General features: G+C 43.2%; 1 protein-coding gene across 1 annotated transcript in view; it reads left to right on the forward strand.

Annotated features, from left to right (window-relative positions):
* The window catches only part of LOC124721169 (structural maintenance of chromosomes protein 4-like), a 249,531-nt gene that overhangs the window by 73,063 nt on the left and 152,891 nt on the right, over positions 1–23,577 (forward strand). The window contains exon 5 of the mRNA XM_047246005.1: positions 12,314–12,501. Coding sequence (XP_047101961.1) covers positions 12,314–12,501 — 188 coding nt within the window. The remainder of the gene's footprint in view (positions 1–12,313; positions 12,502–23,577) is intronic.

Here is a 23,577-nt window from a genome sequence, read left to right on the forward strand (position 1 = left end):
TGCGGAAGTTAGCAAGTCGTCGTCGTCGCGCGAATGTCATGAATTAACACATAGATGGTTTTCACTTTCCCAACAATAATGATTCTCTTCAGGATGATTTGCTATGGGTATCATATTTCAGTAATATATTTAAGATGTAAAATATATTGAGTTCTATGTAAAACCTGACATCTGTGAAATTACAATGTAATCCATACCTTTACCTGCTTACAGGCGTTGATAAATATCACCAGGGACAGTTGGAGAATGTGTCTTCTGACCGGGACTCGAACCCGGGATCTACTGCTTACATGGTAGACGCTCTATATGTCTGAGCCACCGAGGACACAGAGGGTAGTGTGACTGCAGGGACTTAACCTGTGGCACAGTCCCCGTGAGACCCAAATTTTCAACGTACTGTCCCCACACTACATTTGAAGTGCCCCTGCCTACTATACTCATGTCCGAAAGAACAGATACTATCTTCACAATGATCTGTATTATTTATTGTAAATTTTAATGGTCTTGCTTGCAATAAAATTAGATTACATGTAGATAATAAAAGGTTTTGGTTGGCTAGCAACCATCAGATATATGCAGAGGAACAAAAAATTGCGTATTAGTTAATGTGAAACCTAACAATATTTAAAAACCACACAGTATTTATAAAAGTATTAAAAATTAAAAAGAGTGAAAAACTGTTGGATGTTGTAACTGAATTTACTGTAAATTCAGCCCAAACAGCCACGGTAGCAGAAAACTTGTTTTTACTAAAGTTCATTAAAATGTTTGGCAGTTTGCATATTAGTAATACTAAACACTTGCTTGGCATGGTAGCACTCAGTGCATTGTCCTTTCTGCCTGTCAGTGGAAAGATGTTTATCTCCACAAGTATTAGGGGGAAACAAAGTAATCCCCGATTGACAGCACTGCCTCTTCAGTTGGCGAGACTGTCAGTGGACAGAATACAGTGTGCTGTTGGACATGGCAGCAGAAACAGAAAGTGGTCTTAAATAGTGAGCACCATTCAGGAGGCACGTGCTTATAACTGAATAACTGAGGTGCCAAGCATGTGACACTGTCCGTGTGCTGGTGGTGGCCTCTTGCGGTATGTAAACCATGTATACAACAAAAACCAACCTACCTCCCTCACACTGTATTTGGTGTCAATGTATGCATAGTACGTTTCTTACGGTTTTAATTTTAATACTTCTATAAAATGTGCAATTTTAAATATTCAAATTGTGCATTAACTGAAACTCAATTTTTCTGTCTATTTTAATAGATAAGAGAATGGGTGCTAGTCATCTGAAACTGGTTGTCATCTACATGTAATCACATTTCATTGCAATCAGTACCATTAAAATTTATAGTATGGTATTCAGTTTTATTAACCCTTTTGCTGCTACAGATGTGCTCTTTGCATTATTTGCTGAGGTAGCATTTGTTATGGCTGTACTGCTTGCCAAATGCTGGTGTCTGTGCTGAGATACGGTGTTCTGACCAGTATGAAGTACTTACTAGATTTTCTGGAAACTATTAGGTGAAAAAATTTGATTTTGCGCAACTTACAGTCTGGTTGTTGTTGTTTGTTTTCAGTCCTGAGACAGGTTTGATGCAGCTCTCCATGCTACTCTATCCTTTACAAGCTTCTTCATCTCCCAGTACCTACTGCAACCTACATCCTTCTGAATCTGCTTAGTGTATTCATCTCTTGGTCTCCCTCTACGATTTTTGCCCTCCACGCTGCCCTCCAATGCTAAATTTGTGATCCCTTCATGCCTCAAAACATGTCCTACCAACTGGTCCCTTCTTTTTGCCAAGTTGTTCCACAAACTCTTCTCCCCAATTCTATTCAATACCTCCTCATTAGTTATGTGATCTACCCATCTAATCTTCAGCATTCTTCTGTAGCACCACATCTCGAAAGCTTCTATTCTCTTCCTGTCCAAACTTTTTATTGTCCATGTTTCACTTCCATACATGGCTGCACTCCATACAAATACTTTCAGAAACGACTTCCTGACACTTAAATCTATACTCGATGTTAACAAATTTCTCTTCTTCAGAAACGATTTCCTTGCCATTGCCAGTCTACATTTTATATCCACTCTACTTCGACCATCATCAGTTATTTTGCTCCCCAAATAGCAAAACTCCTTTACTACTTTAAGTGTCTCATTTCCTAATCTAATTCCCTCAGCATCACCCGATTTAATTCGACTACATTCAATTATCCTCGTTTTGCTTTTGTTGATGTTCATCTTATATCCTCCTTTCAAGACACTGTCCATTCTGTTCAACTGCTCTTCCAAGTCCTTTGCTGTCTCTGACAGAATTACAATGTCATAGGCGAACTTCAAAGTTTTTATTTCTTCTCCATGAATTTTAATACCTACTCTGAATTTTTCTTTTGTTTCCTTTACTGCTTTTACAATATACAGATTGAATAACATCGGGAAGAGGCTACAACCTTGTCTCACTCCCTTCACAACCGCTGCTTCCCTTTCATGCCCCTCGACTCTTACAACTGCCATCTGGTTTCTGTACAAATTGTAAATAGCCTTTCGCTCCCTGTATTTTACCCCTGCCACCTTCAGAATTTGAAAGAGAGTATTCCAGTTAACATTGTCAAAAGCTTTCTCTAAGTCTACAAAAGCTAGAAACGTAGGTTAGCCTTTTCTTAATCTTTCTTCTAAGATAAGTCGTAAGGTTAGTATTGCCTCACGTGTTCCAACATTTCTAGGGAATCCAAACTGATCTTCCCCGAGGTCCGCTTCTACCAGTTTTTCCATTTGTCTGTAAAGAATTCGCGTTAGTGTTTTGCAGCTGTGACTTATTTGGAATGTTCTAATTGAATGTTGCCTACTCCCAGGGCCTTGTTTCGACTCAGGTCTTTCAGTGCTCTGTCAAGCTCTTCACGCAGTATCTTATCTCCCATTTCGTCTTCGTCTTTGTCTACATCCTCTTCCATTTCCAAAATATTGTCCTCAAGTACATCGCCCTTGTATAAACCCTCTATATACTCCTTTCACCTTTCTGCCTTCCCTTCTTTGCTTAGAACTGGGTTTCCATTTGAGCTGTTGATATTCATACAAGTGATTCTCTTCTCTCCAAAGGTCTCTTTAATTTTTCTGTAGGCAGTATCTATCTTACCCCTAGTGAGACAAGCCTGTACATCCTTACATTTGTCCTCTAGCCATCCCTGCTTAGCCATTTTGCACTTCCTGTTGATCTCATTTCTGAGACGTTTGTATTCCTTTTCGCCTGTTTCATTTACTGCGTTTTTATATTTTCTCCTTTCATCAATTAAATTCAATATTTCTTCTGTTACCCAAGGATTTCTATTAGCCCTCGTCTTTTTACCTACTTGATCGTCTGCTGCTTTCACTATTTCATCCCTCAGAGCTACACATTCTTCTTCTACTGTATTTCTTTCCCCCATTCCTGTCAATTGTTCCCTTATGCTCTCCCTGAAACACTCTACAACCTCTGGTTTAGTCAGTTTATCCAGGTCCCATCTCCTTAAGTTCCCACCTTCTTGCGGTTTCTTCAGTTTTAATTTACAGTTCATAACCAATAGATTGTGGTCAGTCCACATCTGCCCCTGGAAATGTCTTAAAATTTAAAACCTGGCTCCTAAATCCCTGTCTTACCATTATATAATCTGATACCTTTAAGTATCTCCAGGATTCTTCCATGTATACAACCTTCCTTTATGATTCTTGAACCAAGTGTTAGCTATGATTAAGTTATGCTCTGTGCAAAATTCTACTAGACGGCTTCCTCTTTAATTTGTTCCCCCCCCCAATCCATATTAACCTACTATGTTTCCTTCTCTCCTTTTTCCTACTCTCAAATTCCAGTCACCCACGACTATTAAATTTTCATCTCCCTTCAATACCTGAATAATTTCTTTTATCTCATCATACATTTCATCAATTTCTTCATCTGCAGAGCTATTTGGCATATAAACTTGTACTACTGTAGTACTACATCTACTTGTAGTAGTCTTGTTCCTCCTGCCACCGAACTTCTCTATTTTACACTATATCTAACTTTAACCTATCCATTTCCCTTTTTAAATTTTCTAATCTACCTGCCCGATTAAGGGATCTGACATTCCATGCTCCAATCCGTAGAACGCCAGTTTTCTTTCTGCTGATAACGACGTCCTCTTGAGTAGTTCCCACACGGAGATCCGAATGAGGGACTATTTTACCTCCGGAATATTTTACCCAAGAGGACGCCATCCTCATTTAATCATACAGTAAAGCTGCATGCCCTCGGGAAAAATTACGGCTCTAGTTTCCCCCTTGCTTTCAGCCGTTCGCAGTACCAGAACAGCAAGGCCATTTTGGGTAATGTTACAAGGCCAGACCAGTCAATCATCCAGACTGTTGCCCCTGCAACTACTGAAAAGGCTGCTGCCCCTCTTCAGGAACCACACGTTTGTCTGGCGTCTCAAAAGATACCCCTCCGTTGTGGTTGCACCTACGGTATGGCCATCTGTATCGCTGAGGCATGCAAGCCTCCCCACCAACGGCAAGGTCTATGGTTCATGGGGGGGTCTGGTATCTTCGCTCAATATTGAACTGAATTTCTTTTCATTATCTTCCTGTACTGCATCAAGTTCAGTAAAATATTTCACAAAATCTTAGAGTTCAAAGAGATAAAACACATTTTGTAAACTTCACCTGTTGCTGATTTTAGGTCACATATTGCAGTGAATGAACTGTGAGCTATCGAAATTTTGTTTAAAATTGAGTGTAGAATGATACCTCATTTTGTTCACGAGTTATTGGATTTTATATCTGATGGACAGTCTGGCGCGACTTGCCATGTTCAGTCCATCTGAACTTCTCAGCCTGCTGTGAAATACTAACCATTATGTTCAAGAAAACAGATTGCTACATAAATAATTGAAGTCCTTCAGCTGCAAAATTTTAGAACAAAGTCTGCTAATTACTTTCTTATCGTCACCTACCCTGTTTATTGCCTTGTTTTATGAATTTTTATATTGCGTTTTGCCATTCTCAATTCCATTAGCCATTTTAAATTGTGTTAAGGCTTTCTGTATTGTACTTTAGCAAATGCTAATTTTATTCTGTTAAACTTATTTGCTTTCATGCCTGATACTTCCATTTATGTGAGCTCTTTCATTTCTTCATATGGAACACTTCACATTGCTGCCTAACGCTGCACTCCCTTATCAGTCCAAAGACTAATTGTCAGCTATGTTTAGTTACTTCTCTTCTTCCTGAAGTTTGATTCAAATTTTACATATGTTAGCATTGAGGTCCAGTTGATGTTCCCCCCAGGGGGTCCACAACTCTTTCGTGGATACGTGCGTGGCGAGCACGGGGCCCCGAGCCATTGCAGCCTTCTTTCTCTCCCGGGCTGCATTTCCTTTCCCTTCCCCTCCTTTCCCCTCCATACCCCTTTCCCCTCGCCCTCTCCTCTCCCTCTATTGGTGTCCTTGCTTATGTTGGCCCCCGCTATCCTCCTGGTTCTGTTGGTTTTACACTCTGGCTTTGTTACGTAATCATCTCCTCCTTTTGGCATTCCTTGGTCCCCCTCTGGGGTTTGACCTCCATTCCAAAATTTCTCTTCCGTAGTGTGAGCCATTTGGGGAAGAGCACCTTACCTAGTGTCTCCGACGTGTGCCCTCCTAGTATATTCCACCTTTTCTTCTACGTCGTTGTCTGATGCTAGGGTGCATAGCCAGCACGGTAGCCAGCCCGTGTGGTGGGGTCGCTATGTACCCTTTTGGTTGAGCCCCCTGAACACACAGGGATCACACTTCTGATACCTGAGCTGTGACCTCCTCATGCATGCCTTGGAGTGGTTGCTCGTCATCCTGGAGCATCGGAACTCCCGGCAATGGCCGCCGTGCCAGACGGCCCTTGCTGTGGCTGGGTGGCGCCCGTGAGGAGAGCCCCTGATCGGAGTGGGTGGTATCAGGGCGGACGCTATGCAGATGAAACCCATAAGGGTCCAAACCTCTGGCCGCTCTTCTGCGGCCGTCTCTCTGCGTGGTACTGATTCCTCAAGTGCTGCTTCTCTTGCCCCTTCGGCCTTCCCTTCCGTGGCTACCCCCTGGGAGGAGGGTCAGGCCCGTCGTCTAGGGGCAAAACCTTTCCCCCGTTATCTAGTTTGCACCAGGACTGATGGAGATACTTTCACCAGTGTCAAACCTTTATTCTTTGTGGAACACATTGAAGACAAGTTCGGCGAAGTGGACTCCCTGAGCAAGATGCGGTCGGGTTCGTTACTGATAAAAACTGCTTCGGCTGCCCAATCTGCGGCCCTTCGTGCCTGTACCCATCTTGGCACAATTCCCGTGTCCATTACCCCTCACCAGTCTCTAAATATGGTACAAGGTGTGATTTTTCACAGAGACCTCATCCTTCAAACTGATGAGGAACTTCGGGACAATCTCGGACGGCGGGGTGTTCACTTTGTTCGGCGTGTTCAGAAGGGTCCTAAAGATAATCGTATTGATACTGGTGCCTTTATCCTGGCCTTTGAAGGGGATACCCTTCCTGAGAAAGTTAAGATTATGGTCTATCGCTGTGATGTGAAGCCGTACATCCCACCTCCTATGCGGTGTTTTAAGTGCTTGCGTTTTGGCCACATGTCTTCTCGCTGTACCCAGGACCCTCTCTGTGGTGACTGTGGACGTCCACTCCATGAGGGGAGTCCCTGTGTTCCCCCTCCTGTATGTGTAAATTGTCATGGTAGTCATTCTCCACATTCAGCAGATTGCCCAGTCTATAAGAAAGAAAAAAAGATACAGGAGTATAAGTCTCTTGATCGTTTAAGCTACACAGAGGCCCGTAAGAAATATGCACGATTGCACCCTGTGTCCATGACATCTAGTTACGCCTTGGTTACATCTTCATCCCTTCCTCCCCCTTCCTTACCCCCGTCCCGGACCCCTCTCCTTCCCCCCTCCCCTGCGGCTCCCACACCTTCTCTGGGCGCCGCTCCCCCTCCCCAGCCGGAGAAGTGTCCCACTACTTCGGCGTCTGCCGGTCAAGGGCGCCTCTCCCGGGATGCCCCTTCCCGGCACCTTCCAGGTCAAAGGTCTGCTGCAGCGCGGCGACCGCGAGAGCCGCGGTCTATCGGCCCCCAGGTCGCCCGGTCTCTTTCTGTTCCTGATCTTGCTGCAGCTGGCTCCATTATGCCACACAGCCCTCCTCGATCTCAGCCTGAAAAGAAGAAGAAACATAAGTCCCGGGACAAAGGGCCTCTGGTGTCACCGGAGGTCCCTTCCCCGGCTTCACAACCGGATTCTGACCTGTCGTTTATGGATGTCGCCCCCTCCTTGTCGGTGACGGGTGGGGACCCGGCGGTATGACTGGATTTAGCGTGTTCAGCCCTCATTTAAACCATCGTTCTGTGGTTCTCCAATGGAATTGTAATGGCTACTATCGTCACCTTCCGGAATTGAAATCCCTTCTTTCGTCCTACTCAGCAGCTTGTGTGGTTCTCCAGGAATCTCATTTTACTGATGCTCACTCACCGACCCTCCGTGGGTTCCCCGTTTTCTGTCGAAATCGGGTCGGACCCTTGCGGGCTTCTGGTGGCGTTTGTACGTTGGTCCGTACAGACATTGCTAGCACGTGGATTCCTCTCCAAACTACATTGGAAGCAGTTGCTGTTAGGGTCCACTTAGACTCTGCAGTCACAGTATGCAATCTTTATCTCCCTCCTGACAGGACTCTTACACCTGCTGCCTTAACCACCCTTCTTCAGCAACTTCCTCCTCCCTTCCTCCTCCTTGGGGATTTTAATGCTCATCATCCTTTGTGGGGCAGTGCCTTTCCATCTAGACGAGGTCTTCTTATCGACCAATTTATTGCAGACCACGACCTGTGCCTTCTTAATGATGGCTCCCCTACTCATTTCAGTGCTGGTCATGGTACCTTTTCTGCCATTGATCTTTCTCTTTCTTCTCCCTCTCTCCTCCCTTCATTACACTGGTCGCCACACGACGACCTTTGTGATAGTGACCATTTCCCGTTGATTATCACGCTCCCTTCCCGCTCCCCGATGGAGAGGTTACCTCGTTGGTCTTTCCACCGCGCCGATTGGCCTCTATATACTGCACAGGTCGAGTTTTCTCCCTCTTTGTCGGGTTGTATTGATGACGTCCTACGTGACGTGTCTGACGCGATTGTTCGCGCTGCTAACCTTGCTGTCCCGCGCTCATCTGGACAATTTCGTCGTCGGCAAGTCCCGTGGTGGAGTACGGCCATTGCCATTGCCATCCGTGATCGCCGTCGAGCTTTGCAACACTTTAAGAGGCACCCATCTGTAGCCAGCCTTTCTACCTTTAAGCGCCTTCGCGCTAAAGCCCGTTATTTAATCAAACAGAGCAAGCGGATATGTTGGGAACGATTCGTTTCTTCCCTTGGTTCCACTGTCCCTCTGTCACGGGTATGGGCTACACTTCGCTCTCTCCAAGGTTGCCATCGGCAATCCACCCTCCCAGGCCTTCACCTCCCAGATGGCATTTGTACGGACCCATTCGTTCTTGCAGAACATCTTGCGACCCATTTTGGAGTGGCATCAGCGTCGGCCTCCTATCCAGCTGCTTTCCTTCATCAAAAACAGCAGGCTGAAGCTGTCACCTTATGTTTCACCACTTGTGAGTCAGAATCTTACAACGAACCTTTCACTGAATGGGAATTTCTTTCTGCTCTATCTTCTTCTCACGATACGGCCCCTGGCCCAGATTCCATTCATAACCAGCTGCTTCAACATCTCAGTGCTCCACAACGGCACCATCTTCTTCGGGTGTTTAACCGTATCTGGCTCCAGGGTGACTTCCCTTCTCAGTGGAGGGATAGCATTGTGGTTCCTGTCCTTAAGCCTGGTCAGAACCCCCTATCTGTTGACAGCTATCGGCCAATTAGTTTGACCAATGTTGGTTGTAAGTTACTTGAACGGCTGGTAGCCCGTCGGCTCACTTGGGTCCTCGAATCTCGGGATCTATTGTCCCCTTACCAGTGTGGCTTTCGAGAGGGACGATCTCCAATCAATCATTTGCTTCGCTTGGAATCCGCAGTTCGGCAGGCTTTTTCCCAGCGCCGCCATTTGGTTGCAGTGTTTTTTGACCTTCGCAAGGCCTATGACACGGCCTGGCGCCATCACATCTTACTAACCCTTCATCAGTGGGGTCTTCGGGGCCCACTCCCGATTTTTATCCGCCAGTTCCTGATCCATCGGTCATTCAGAGTTCGAGTTGGTACTGCTTTTAGTTCTCCACGGACCCAGGAGACGGGCATCCCACAGGGTTCTGTCTTGAGTGTCCTTCTTTTCCTCATTGCTATCGATGGACTTGTGGCCTCTGTCGGTCCCTTGGTCGCCCCTGCCCTGTATGTGGATGATTTCTGCATTTGGGTTAGTTCCTCCTCGATGCCATCTGCAGAACGGCAGCTCCAGGTGGCTATACGGCGTGCCTCTGCATGGACCCTCTCCCACGGGTTTCAATTCTCTCCTTTAAAATCGCGGGTGGTCCACTTCTGTCGCCGTACTACGGTCCACCCTGATCCAGAGCTCTATCTCGCTGCACAAAGATTGCCTGTGGTTCCACAGTTTCGTTTCCTAGGTCTTCTTTTCGACAACAAGCTCACTTGGCTGCCCCATATCAGACTCCTGAAGGTAGGATGTTTCCGTAAACTCAATGTCCTTCGCTTCCTTGCCCACTCCTCCTGGGGTGCGGACCGTTCCCTCCTCCTCCGTCTTTATCGTGCTCTAGTTCTGTCACGTTTGGACTATGGTTGTCAAGTTTATGGTTCAGCTGCTCCTTCCACGCTGCACGTGCTGGATCCAGTCCACCATCGTGGTATCCGTTTGGCCACCGGTGCCTTCCCTACTAGCCCTGTTGATAGTCTCCTGGTTGAAGCTGGGATCCCCCCCTTTCTGTTCGGCGGTCCCAGCTTCTGGTGTCTTATGCCCTTACTATCCGTTCTTCTCCCGCTCATCCTTCCTATTCTATCCTATTCCCAGACCATGGACGTCGCCCGCCTGACTCCCGCCCTCGGGCGGGTTTACCGGTTGGGCTGCGCCTTGCGTCTCTTACCCGTGATTTTCGGCTTCCTTCTTTGTCCTGTCTTCCTCGCTCCCTCCCCTCCACCCCTCCTTGGTTAGTTCCTCGGCCTCGAATTCGGATGGATCTCCGCCGCGGTCCGAAAGATTCCATCCCCCCGGTGGTGTTCCGTTCCTTTTTCCGCCAAATTTTATGGGAGTTTCGGGATGCTGTTGTTTTTTACACTGATGGCTCTAAATCTGCTGATCATGTTGGGTATGCCTTCACGTCCTTCGTTGGAACGGAAAATCATCTACTGCCACCCTCATGTGGGGTGTTTACTGCGGAATTGATGGCAATTTCCCGGGCCCTTACCTTTATTAAACAATCCCAACACAACCGCGTTTTGTTATGTACGGACTCGATGAGTGGCCTTCTTGCTATTGACCGGTGTTTTTCGCGCCATCCCTTGGTCTCTGCCATCCATGACCATCTCGCTGATCTTCACCGTGCTGCTTGTTCCATTGACTTCTTATGGGTCCCGGGCCATGTGGGTATCCCGGGTAATGAGCTCGCTGATCGTTTGGCTGGGGGAGCAGTTACTTACCCCCCGTTTCCTGTAACCCCTCCTGCAGCGGATTTACGGCTTCACATCAAATCCCACTTTGCACAGTCATGGGCCAATTCTTGGGAGGCTACTCCACTGTCTAATAAACTTCGTGCCATTAAGGTGAATACAGGCCCATGGCGTTCTTCCTTTAGCCTCTCCCGCAAGGACTCGACCACACTGTGTCGTCTCCGCATTGGCCATACCAGGCTGACCCATGGTTTCCTTTTGCGTGATAAGCCACCCCCGCTATGTGGTTGTGGAGCCTTCCAGTCAGTGGCCCACATTTTGGTTGAATGCCCCCTTCTTTTGGCTCTGCGTGCTAAGTACAGACTCCCCCACACTTTACCTTTGATGTTGGCTGACGATTCCCGGATGGTCTCTCTGGTTCTAGGTTTCCTCCGGGAGAGTGGTTTTTATTCTCAGTTTTAAAGTTTTTAATCTCCCTCTGGTGTTGGGGCAGGGCGGTGAGTGTTTGGGTGTCTCCCACTGTAGGCAGTGTTCAGAGATTCCCGATTCACCTCCGTGACCGGAATCCTCTTTTCTTTCCCTTTTACTCTGTTTTTACCCCTTCTTTTTAAGGCTTGGTTAGTTTTTCTATTCCCATACGTACTTTCTGCATTATAGCAGTTGCACCTTTTAAGTCACAGGTGGTCTTGCCTATGCTGTTTCAGCATAGTGTTGGGTTCGTTCTCTTGCCAACTTCCCTCATTTGTTTTTACTAATGACAACGTGACTGCCCTTTTACGTTTCCCCTTTATCCGTTTTATTTTTCTGACTATACTGAGATGTCCCGTTAGCAGAATGGAGTCTATTTGAAACAAGGGACTGATGACCTTGCTGTTTGGTCCCTTTAACCTCAAACAACCAACCAACCAACCAACCATCCAGTTGATGTTATCTGAGTAGTTTCTCCTTATTTATGAAGATGATAAAAATTTTATTGTTTATATTTTCAATACTTACTCTCTAGCTCAGTGTTGCCTCATTTCTTATCTTGTGTTTATAAACAAAAATTTATGGGACAAAATTTCATTTTGCAGTCAGTCATGCGTTAAAACAGTAAATAGTTTGAGCACTTGATAGAATGTTTAGAATCCTATAATCTACATGTCTGTGCACTTTCCTTTGAGAATCACTAATGGAATATCCTGTTAAAAATAATTTGGGTATAAAGGGTTGCTTTCACCTAACTCATTTCCAATAAAAATGTATTTAAAGTATATTTGGCACTGCAGCCTTGTTTTGGTGGGTCCTATGAATGGAAAGTATTTATTAATTATTGACTGACAGTCCTGAGACATTTGTCTGTACATATACTTCTGTATCTTTGTGCGTGTGAGTGAAATGTGTTTATTCTGTATCAGTGTAACACAATGTTGTGAATATATAAAATTTTAATCTGACTCAATTTGAAAAAATTCATTTCTCATTTGTTTGATTTTTACTGTCCTCAGAACACTGTTAGATTTTTGTGCGGTGTTTTTACTCACAGTTTTCGTATATATGAAAGTCAACTTTCTTATTTGTAGTTTTGCGAACCAAATGAAACTTGTTCATAGAATTTGGACACATTATAGGTGTATAATATCTATTTATTTATTTATTTTATTTTATTTTTTCAATGAAATTTTGCAGCAATTTTTCCTAATAAGTTTTTAGATGAAACTTAATATTTTTGTTTACAGGAACCCATAGCAAAATTAAGAGACAAACTTGAAGAATTAAATACACAAAAAACTGATAAAATGAACAGTTTAAAAATTGTTCAGAAAGAGAGAGAAGAGTTGGAAGGACCGAAAGAGAAGGTTGTATTGTATCTGAGGACAGAAAATGAGATTGCAAAGCACACAAATGAGCTAATGCAAAAATATATGTAAGTAAAATTTGTTACAGTTTAGTACATAATTTGAAGGTGAATAGCAATAATGTGAGCTTTTGAAAAGCAATCGTAAAGACCTATTATGATAGCACTTATTGAACTTGAAATTATTTGCCATTTGATGTGCCAGGAAATGGAAAATTCTTAATATATTTTTATATCATAGCATAATGTAGCTCTCAGTTGTATTGTGTGTTTTCACCTATTATTGCCAGCCGCGGTGGTCTAGTGGTTCTAGGCGCTCAGTCAGGAACCGCGCGACTGCTACGGTCGCAGGTTCGAATCCTGCTTCGGGCATGGATGTGTGTGATGTCCTTAGGTTTAGTTAGGTTTAAGTAGTTCAAAGTTCTAGGGGACTTATGACCACAGATGTTGCGTCCCATAGTGCTCAGAGCCATTTGAACCATTTTGAACCACCTATTATTCTCAATACATGTCCATAAGGAACGTCATTTTAATAAGGTAAAAGATTGCACTTACTATGAACAGTATGCATTTTTGTGCCATTGCAGTGTGATGATGATACTGCTGTTAGTCACTTTACTGATTATTTAATGTCAGTGTGCATCCTAGGTGGGCTGTGGTGAGAGAATAAAAGGTAAGTTCTGGACAAAGCTGCAGTATGCCACAAAAATATCAAATTCTAAAGGCCTGTTATACCTGTGTGGTAATCTGAAAATAGATGTCTGTAGTACCAACAAATGGGTGAAATTTATATGGAAATTGTGGATTGTAACCAAAATAATAATTTAGATTTTTGCCAGAGCAATCTATCTCAATATCTGCAATGTGTCCTTGAAGAGATGCAAATTTCACCTAATCATTTACACCAGGCCATTCTCAGTCAGTCATCTCTTCGAGTAGTGAAGGATCATCGAATGCTGCTTCATATGACCCGGCAACCTTCCCTTCCCTGGTTACACCGTGGCAGGAGGGCCAGGCTCACCATCTCGGAATGAAACACTTTCCCATTACATCATCTGTACTAGGACAGATGGGGACACATTCACTGCCACAAAACCATTGTTTTTGTGGAGAATGTGTAGGACAAGTTTGGTGACATGCAGTCTCTTAGTAAGATGCAGTCGGGCTCCCTGTTGATCGAAGCTACTTCTACCACCGAATCTGCAGCTCTTTGTGCTTATGATCGTCTCGGGAATGTCAATGTGTATTACGCCTCGCCAATCTCTGAATATGGTCCAGGGAGTGATTTTTCATATTGACGTTATCCTCCAAATAGATGAACTCTGGGCTAATCTGGAGCAACGTGGTGTTCATTTTGTTTGACATGTGCAGAAGGTCCGCAAAGACAACTGCACGAATACTGGTGCCTTCATTCTGGCTTTCGAGGGGAAGGTCGAGGTTCTGCTACAGGTGTGTTGTGAAGCCGTACATCCCTCCACCTACTCAGTGCTTTCGGTGCTTGCATTTTGGGCATAGCTCTTCCCACTGTACAGTGGACCCTCTGTGTGGAGACTGTGGCTGGCCACTCCATGAGGGAAGACCCTGTATTCTGCCACCAGTGAGGGGGGGGACAGGAATTCTTTCAGCTGGAAGAAAACTGGGAAAAACCTAGGAATTTTGTAGTATTCTGGGAATTTTTCATTGATTTACTTTGCACTTAAATTTTTGACTGGTAAGAAATTATACTCTAACAAAGAGTTTTACTGTATCCTGCTACTGCAGAGTAATACCGCAGCAATAAAACATAAACGAGACGAAAAAATAAAAATTAAAAAAAAAAAGTTGCACAGAAAATTCAGCATTTACAGCTACGAAACACAGTGCACACACAAGCGTCTGCCAACAGCAAAATGTCGTAAGTGTTTGGATGAAGAGATGCGATACTTCATAACAACAAAGTGCTTGCGATGAGAAAGATGTCACAACTGTTTATATTAGGTTCATTGGAGTAATCGCCAGTGGGCTCATGCGCAGCTGAGCCACATATGAGCACTACCTTCTTCCTTCTGGCTACTAGAAGTGTGGCGGTTATCTGTGTCAGCACTACCAATACGGAGTCAGATGCTGCCAGATTCGTGCATGCGCAGAGCAGTCTTAGTTGTAGTGGGGATGGAGGTAGTCTTCATGTGACGTGTTTGTTTAATGGTTTTACTGTTCCTCTTAATTCACAACTCTCGTGTCAAATGATTAAACAGATCTCTATGGTCATTAGCTAGCAATTGAATTAAAATATATAAACATAATTATGGAAGGCTAAAATACTTTATTAGTTTTCTGATTTTATTTTCATGGTTTTGGCAATGGAGCATTAATAGCTGTGCAGAACAATGAAGTTATTTTTGTCAATTTGCTAAAGAAAATTGACTTTTATTAATCTTTTCTGCAGAGGCAGCTTTTATTTGAAACAAAATGTTTCATTTCACACTATTGGCTAGTTTCAGCTGCTCACCGAATTTCAAATGCACATTTTCACCTGCTGGCATGTATGGCAGTGTGCCATAATGAAGAGCCAAACATGAGATAATACAACACTGGTACTCCAAGAAAATTTGCATCCCAATGACCACAAGGAGAAGCTTAATATCAAGTTGGGTCTACTTCATTGTGAATACGTGTGAACATGTGGGCTTCCTACATCGTCATAGCTGTGCACCTACATTTGACGCCTGTTTTCTGGCACTCTCTGGCAACTGCTGAAACGAATCTATCCCAACAGGTCGTGGGCAAATATTGCAAATGGCAGTTTGAAAAGTATGAATTTGAAAGTAAATTTCCTTTCATGCAAGATGAATTATTTGCGTGTGAGAATGTGCAATGAATGTATTAAATCTTGAGAACGCTTGACTCTCATTTAAAACTTAACACTTTGAAAATCATTATTTAAAATTTTACTGGCACATTTGTGTGATGTATTAGAAAGTGTAACGAGCTTAGCTTTTGTTGTAGCTACACTATGTATATTAATTCAAACCACATAACTTTTCCTGTTTGTGTTCACACTACTTCACAGTTAAATTGCTGTTTGCTAACTACACCATATGTCCTATACTCTGAATAACTGCCGTCATTGGCTGGCAAGATCAATCGACTCAGGCTATGATTAGCTTTCAAAAGTGCATCTCAATCTAGATTCCAATGCTTTGGAAACTAATATGCTGTGTCTGAGTGAATTCAAGTTTATACTTTTGTAATATGAAAATATGCAGCACACAAGTTGCCCAACATCAAAGATACTTCAGACATGGGTGACCTATTTTTTTGTTTGCGGCGTTTAGTTTTCGAAAGTGTTGGTAAGTATTACACTGGTGAACAAAACATTACCCATTCAAAAGACTGATATGGTTCACAGATCTGAGGGAAAGCGTACTGACACTTAACATGGAACAAATGTATTTTCACCCAAAAGTGTATTTTTTACTGAGGAAAATCTGGGAATTTTTTCCTTGTCCCTGCAAGGACATTAAAAAATGTACCCAAACTTTGCCCTGTTTTATCTATCCTAGAGAGAATGACCTGTGCTGGGGCAATGGCCTGCATCACCATTTAAGAGTACTGATGGACGATAAATAAAACAAAAGACTCAGGACCTCATCACCTTTCTGCAAACTTCTGGACAGGAAAAAAAGAAAGCTGTACCATGGCTGGTAATGTAATTGAGATTGCCTACATACCTACTGATCGTCCAGGCAAGGCAATACAGCACACAGTTCCAACTGTCGTGCTATGCGCCTAAATCCCACCCTGTGAAGATTCCCAATCACATTATTGAATACAAAATTGTTTAGGCTTTTGTGGTCACTTCCTCAGGTACTGTGGCCAATATTTGATGATTTACTGATGTTCAGCAAGCACAGGTGGCTAGATTTGTCAAAGCTTCACCCTCATTTGCTGGTCGCAGATGGAAGTTGAACCTGTGGCTGCAGGTTATATGTACATGGTGTGCCAGTATCAGTCAGCTTTTCCATGGTCATTAACGCTGTGGTTCTCCCCTTGCTATCGACAAGTCATTCGCTGCAGTGTGGGACTGCAGGATCTGTTCACCTTAGGCTTTCCTCTTTTTGATGTTGTCATATGGGTGAATTTCTGTAGCTTCTGTGAACAAGCTGTTGTGGTAGCTCTTGTACACAGCAAGAACTTCTGTGTTGGCAAATTTTATTATGTGGTCACTCTCTCACAGAGTGTGCTTCACCAAAGCCGATTTCTCCATATGTCCCAACCTGAAGTGTTTCTTTTGTTTGATGATGAGCCTGGCGTTGATGATCCAGTAATTCCAATATACTTTTCCACCTGTACAGGGTATGTTGTACATTCCTGACATTGCAGGTGGGTCCCTTGTGCTCTGCTGATCTGAGACACTATTTGATCTTGTGTCATTTTATTCATGTTTGCACAATATATGGCTGATTCTACCCATCACCTGGGAATTTATGGCAGAAAGGCTGTAGCTGACATTTCATCTTCTGATGTGTCACTTCTGAGTGTTTGATCCCTTGATGCTTCTTATATAACTGGAGTACTCATTGCTCCTCAGAAGACTTTCCAGCTGTTGCATTTCATGTCTGTGGTGTTGAGCCTCACCCATTTGTCGTGTGTGCATTAAGTGTATTAATCATCCCACTTTTCTGACTCGTGGTGATTTGACAATTCGTGGTGAAGTTGTGACAATGTCAACCACTCGTGCTAACAAAACATTGGCTAAAGAACCAGAGACAGATGCCACCGGGCAGTTTGTCAACATTATCGAATGTCTACTCTTACACTATTAAGCTGTCAGTTTATCTGTGTGGCTTTATAAGGGGTGTGGTGTCAAAGATGCAGTTTTTACAATTTGTAAGAGAAAAGTTGAGAAAGAGAACCCACTGTATCTTGATTTGGAGAAAGCCTTTTTTGTCCCACACTAACTGATAGGGTACGCCATTTGAGATTGTGATTTTGCTGTTACTTAGTGACTGGGTTAGCTTGTTACTCTGACACACAAACAGTTGAATGCAATCCCCAGTGAGATTGTTAGCAACCTTCCCAATGATAAGGATGTAAATTGGGGATCTACTTCATCACCTGTGGGATTTATAATGGGCGCCATCACGGGGGATTTCCATAAAGAACTATGGATTTGGCTGTATGCTACCGGTGTAGGTCCTGCTGTTGCACTCAGAGGAAATTTGCAACGTTTAACTGAAATGTGACCTGTGTATAAATGGCCGGAAGACCAAATACTTGGAAATAATGCAAATCTCTGAATCCATACATTAAGTAGCATTATACAAATAGTGCCTGTGATTCTGTATACAATGGTGGTGATAAAAGTGGTGCACAATCAATCACTGCATCATGGGTGCAGTGGTGTAAAGTCTCAGTAGTTTTAGTAGAAAAATTGCATTCAAAGTTGTGAAGAGCAAGTCTGTTGGTCACTGGTATGATCTGGCAGAATTTTGGCCAGTGCCAAAAACCACTGAGAGAAGTCTCCATATCATGCAAATGAGGATGCTGTGTTAGAAAACAGGAGTGACTTTTGCAGACTGCAAAAGAAACTGCACAATTCACACAGGTTAACACATAGCCAGTCACTGAGAAAATATATGGGGACTATCTTCAGGGATATGGACAGTTACAAAGAGCAACAGAGGGAATAATGGTAAAGTTTGCATACCAGCATGATGCAGGTGTACAAAGGCAATGAGCAAGGTTAAAGAAATGGTTGGAAGATACTCAGTGAAGGGTTGCATGCTGCAGACCTTTGTCTAAGAGACACATTGGATCAAATCAGTTGTTGAACATTGATTCCCAAATAAAAACTGGTAGCAAATTGGAAGAGGCAGTATCCTGAGCAACAGAGTTGAAAAATCAGTGGCAATGTAATGGCAGGAGGTACTACAAAATACAAACTATGGAATCCTCTCTCTCTCTCTCTCTCTCTCTCTCTCTCTCTCTCTCTCTCTCTCTCTCTCTCTCTCTCTCTCTCTCTCTCTGCGCCATGGTGTAGGAAAACTGTTGGCAGTCAAAACAGCTTCCAGTCATTTTGGAAGATATAAGTAAAGGTCCTATACAGGATCACATTACACCATTCTTCCTGAAAAATAGGGTGGTGGTGGTGGAGGAGAATAGCAGTCATGCACCCTCTCTGTAGATCATCACAAAGGCTCAGTAATAATGAGACCTGGTGACCAGTGGCCAGGGGAGATGCAGCAGTTCAGTTTCTCATGCTCACAAAACCAGTCCTGGATGATAGGAGCTGTGTGAACAGGGAGCCCTATCATATTGGAACACAGCATCACCATTGGGGGAATAAAAGTTGTACTGCGGGAGGACCTGATCTGTCAGAATCGTCACATAATCATTGGCACTAATGTGAACTTGAGGGGGTAAAGATGGGGCCTGTGGAATACCATGCTGTGGCTCCCCAAATCATCACTGAGCTTCTGCCATATTTCACTCAGCCAGAAGTTGGAAACAGTGCGAAACAAGACACAGTTAACATTCTTCCGTTGCTCCATAGTCCTGGTTTCATGGTTTCCTCACCATGTTTCCCTATTACGTGCATTTGTGCTTCTGAATGGTTTTGAAATTCTCTCTCGCACTGCAATTCCCTGTTTATGGAGCTTCCTTGTTTTAGTGCTGACTGGGTTCATGAGTGTAACATTCAGTTCTGCATTGAATTTTGCAACTGTCGTCTTATTTTTCATCACAATGCACTTCAATGACTGTCTGATTACTCCACACACACACTTTCGTCCATATTGTCACTTTGCAGCTGATGTTTTTCCACTTTCTCTGTGTGTAGTATAAATCGTCGTTACAGTGCCTCTTGAAACACCATACATTTAAGACTACCTTGGTTATGGAAGCATACACCATATGAGCTTCAACAACTTGCCCACATTTGAATGGAGTCGCAACTACAGTGTGTCCTTAATTGAAGTTCCAGTTTGAAAACGCCGTAGAAAGAGAACCACTGATCAGAGTGATGTCAAATTTGTACACTATGTTATTGACACAGGGTGAAAAGACATGGAACAAAAAAATTATGAAAATTTGAGGAATAGATGCACTGCGTCAGAATATGTGCACTAACAGATATGTAGCACATGGCTGTGCCTCAGTTTGCGTCACACACACTCAACATAACTACAGTAAACTCCCATTTACCCGAATTGCGTTTATTCAAAATCTGCTTTATCCGAACAGATCTTTCTGATTTTCATGGCTATCATTGGCGCTGCCGGACACATTGCTCAGCTACGCTTTTGGCTAGCTAGACTGACACTAGACAAGTTTAAATTTGCGCCTGGAGCCATGCATTCACTGGTGTTTTTCGGAAGTCTACTGCTAATCAGTACACTGGCGCGTGTCGAAAGTCCGAATGTCATCAATTCATGCATGTGTTGGTTGAAGTTTTAGCTATTTCTTGCTCGTATTGCGTGGTTTCATGCCATTGCGATCTATTGGAACGCCTTGGAAGTGCAGTACATACAGCGCGACGTAGCCCTGTCGAAACAGACAATGAGAGTGCGGCGCCAAACACTTTCCACCTGTTGCTGATACATCAGACGAAGCTGAGCATTTAACAATTTAACAGTGAATGTGCAACACACTGTTGTGTTGCGGCGTTGGCCCGGGTAGGACAGGGGAGAGGGATAGATGTATCAAATGTTTTCATTTGATGGCTGCCACAGCCTGGTTTCAAAAGTCAAAAGCTTTGTCTAGTGCATCCAGAGTATTTTCAAGTCGTGAGTCTGTGTGTTTTCGATTTAACGTTTTGTGCTCGTGCTACGTGCTTGAAAATGTCCAGTGATAAGTGGCCAAAATCCGAAAAAGAATGTAGTGTCTGTAAAAAAAAATGCTGAATGTGACTATGGGCGCATAACAAAAAATAACTTCATCTCGTTGAAACAGAAGCTTTGCGCTTTGCAGAGAATTGATGCTGGTGAGCCACCCACAAAAGTTGCTGCAGATTTTAATGCTGGTAGGAGTACAATTACTGATTAGAAGACAAAGAGGTCAGAAATTGAAAAATTTTTTTCCATCCAAGCGTCAGGCAGTGCTGTGAAATCTTGAAAAACAATGAGAAAAGTTGCATATCCTCAGTTAGAAGAGGCCCTACTTTTCTGGCACGAACAAATAAGAGCCAAAGGTGTGCAAGTTTCAGGTCTTCTACTTTGTCAAAAAGCGATGATGTTTTGTGAGCTGTTGAAGGAAAGAGGCAAGAATTCCTTGGAAGTGATGGCTGGCTGGATTGGTTCAAGAAGTAGCATGGCATTTGTGAAATTGTCATCAGCAGCGAATCGTTATCTGAGGATGAAGCCGCTATTGCTGATTTTAAGAAGAAACTGCACACAATCATCATCAAAGGAGGCTAGACTAGCGATCAGCTTTACAACTGTGATGAAACCGGGTTGAATTACAAAATGTTTCCAACAAAAACCCTTGCCTCTAAACAAGAAAAAAACTGCATCTGGATATTAAAAAAAAAAAGTAAGAGTTACTGTCCTCTCTTGCAGTAATACCACTGGCAGTCATAAACTGCGCTTTGCTTTAATTGGCAAATCCAAAAAAAAAACCAGAGCATTTAGATGGCAACCAGCTGATACACCTGCCATTGTGGTACATGAACCAGTCTAAGGCATGGATGAATGGTGCCATCTTCAAAGAGTGGTTCCAGGCAGTGTGTGTTCCAGCTGTAGAAAAATACATGGAGGAAAATGGACTTCCTTGAAAAGTGCTTCTTCTTGTGGATGACGCTGCTCCTTAGACAGATGATCTAAAAGATAAGGATATCAAAGTTGTTTCTACCACCAAAGTCATGTCTCTATGTCAAACGATGGACCAAGGTGGTGTTGATGCGATGAAAAAACATTACAGAGTGCAAGCTGCTGGAATACTCGATCAGTGTGATTGATGCTGAAGATTTTGTGCAAGCTCTTTTTTTTAAGTCGATGTTTTAAGTTTCATTCATTGGATTGGTGATGCTTGGAATCTAACTCCTCCAATTTATCTCATTATGTCTTGGAAAAAAACTCTTAGATGTTAAGGCAACTCGTCAGTGGTGGGAAGGAGGCGGCAACACCGAAACTAAAGATGACATGCCAGAAACAGATGAAAATTACATAATTTCAGTGAATGTACTGGAGAAACTACCGAGTTGTGGAGACACGAACATCGAAGACGTTGGAGAGTGAATGGAAAGACATTTTTGATTTGACTAAGGAAGAAATCGTCCAAATTGCAACAAATCAGAAAGCGTCACAAGAATATGTGTCTGATGACTAGGCAGAGAGAGAGAGAGAGAGATTCCTCACACAGTCGGTTACAAAGCGGTCTTAACGGCCCTGGAGTACATTAGGAGGAGGCAACTTTTCCTGAAATAGTTTGTTTCCAGTGTTGGAGATATATTGCTGCAACAAAAGTTTCTCAAGCCAAAAAACAAAAAACCATTAGACTTTTTTACCAAAAAGATAAATTCTAATGAAATGTCCTAGAACTTCAATGTCCATAAGTCAAAAGTTTTTTTACTTTAAAGTTCCTGTAGACAAACTTTTCGTTCCTTTAAGTAATCTCTAGATTTGTTTCATAATTTTGCACAGTAGATTATTTTTTATTCAAAAGAGTAAGCAATAAAATTAAAACTCCTGTTTTTCCTGCTGCCAAATAAGGTGGGTTTTTTCTGTAACAATGCAAAATAAACGAACTTTGTTATTCAGCATTTAAAAACTTGGAGGTTCCAATCATACTATGGTGCCTTTTTAACACGTCAACACAATTTCTCAGTCAAAAACATGCAGGTGTATTCACAACCATATCAATAACATTCTATGTACCCTACACAACTTTTACAGTCATATTTCGCAGTATTGACGCAATTTGAGGTTTTTTACGCATGAAAACATAAGAATTTCGGTTTATCTGAAATTTTGGTTATCCGAACCAGCCGCTGTCCCCATCATTTCAGATAAACGGGAGTTCACTGTATCTCCATAAAGGATCACACAGTGCTGGTAAAACTCCTTTACAAGAACAGTGACTTTGCACCAGTAGCCCTCCAGAAGCTCCATTCACTCAAGGGTATGAGAAAGTTCAATGTCTACTAAGGGGCTGGAAAGAATGATTATGAAATTTGACAAGGCAGGTTCTTTCGAAGTGCAGTATGGCAGAGCAAGAACAGCAGCTGATCTGATGTCTGTCAAAGATTTGGCCACAGCATTGCAGGAAGGACTGAGTGGTGGTGTTTGAACATGCGGTGCACAGGATATTGCTTAAATGTTGGACGTGTCTGAGAGCACTGTGCATAAAATCCTTCATAATATGCTGTATTGCTATCCATACAAAATCACCCATGTTCAGGAGTTGCTTCCTGCTGACCTGCCAGCAAGACAGACATGTGCTCGGGAATTTCTTGGTCGCATGGAAGTGGACCGTGAATGGCGCTGGAACATTCTGTGACAGATGAAGACCATTTCCATCTCAAAAGGACATGTCATTACGCAAATTGCAAAACATGGACAGTGGAAAATTTTCAGGCACATTAACCAGTTTTGCTTCATTCTGCGAAGGTGACGGTGTTGTGTGGGTTGATAGCATTATCATAGGGTAGTATTTTTTCGAGGAAATGAGTTCTGCGGGTCCTGTTACTTGCACTGTCACTGGTAAATGTTAAGAGAGTCTTTTGTGCACCAATGTCATTCCAACCTTTCAGCAGCATGGATCTATGGGTAGGATCATTTTTATGCAAGACAGGGCTTCTATGAACACTGTACAGCTGGTGAAGCAGCTGCTGCAGAGGCATGTTGGAAATGCTAGAATTATCAACCATCATTTCCCTACAGCCTGGTCATCCGGATTATCTGATCTTAACCTGTGTGACTTAGGGCTGTGGGGTTATCCAGATATGTTCAGTGCTGTAATTGAGAACGTAGCGGAGTCCAACGCACACATTGTGCAGTGCAATCCCAGTGTGACCCCTGGGACACTATGATCTGTTGTGGACATGCTGTTTCTCAGTTGAAACTTGACAGAAAGTGGTGGACATCATACTGAACATTGGTTGTGCCAGTCCCACAACAATTAGAAACAGATGTCATTTTTCTTTTTATGCAGTTTCTGGCCTCAGGA

The sequence above is a fragment of the Schistocerca piceifrons genome, chromosome X (genome assembly GCF_021461385.2).
Source record: "Schistocerca piceifrons isolate TAMUIC-IGC-003096 chromosome X, iqSchPice1.1, whole genome shotgun sequence".
NCBI lineage: Eukaryota > Metazoa > Arthropoda > Insecta > Orthoptera > Acrididae > Schistocerca > Schistocerca piceifrons.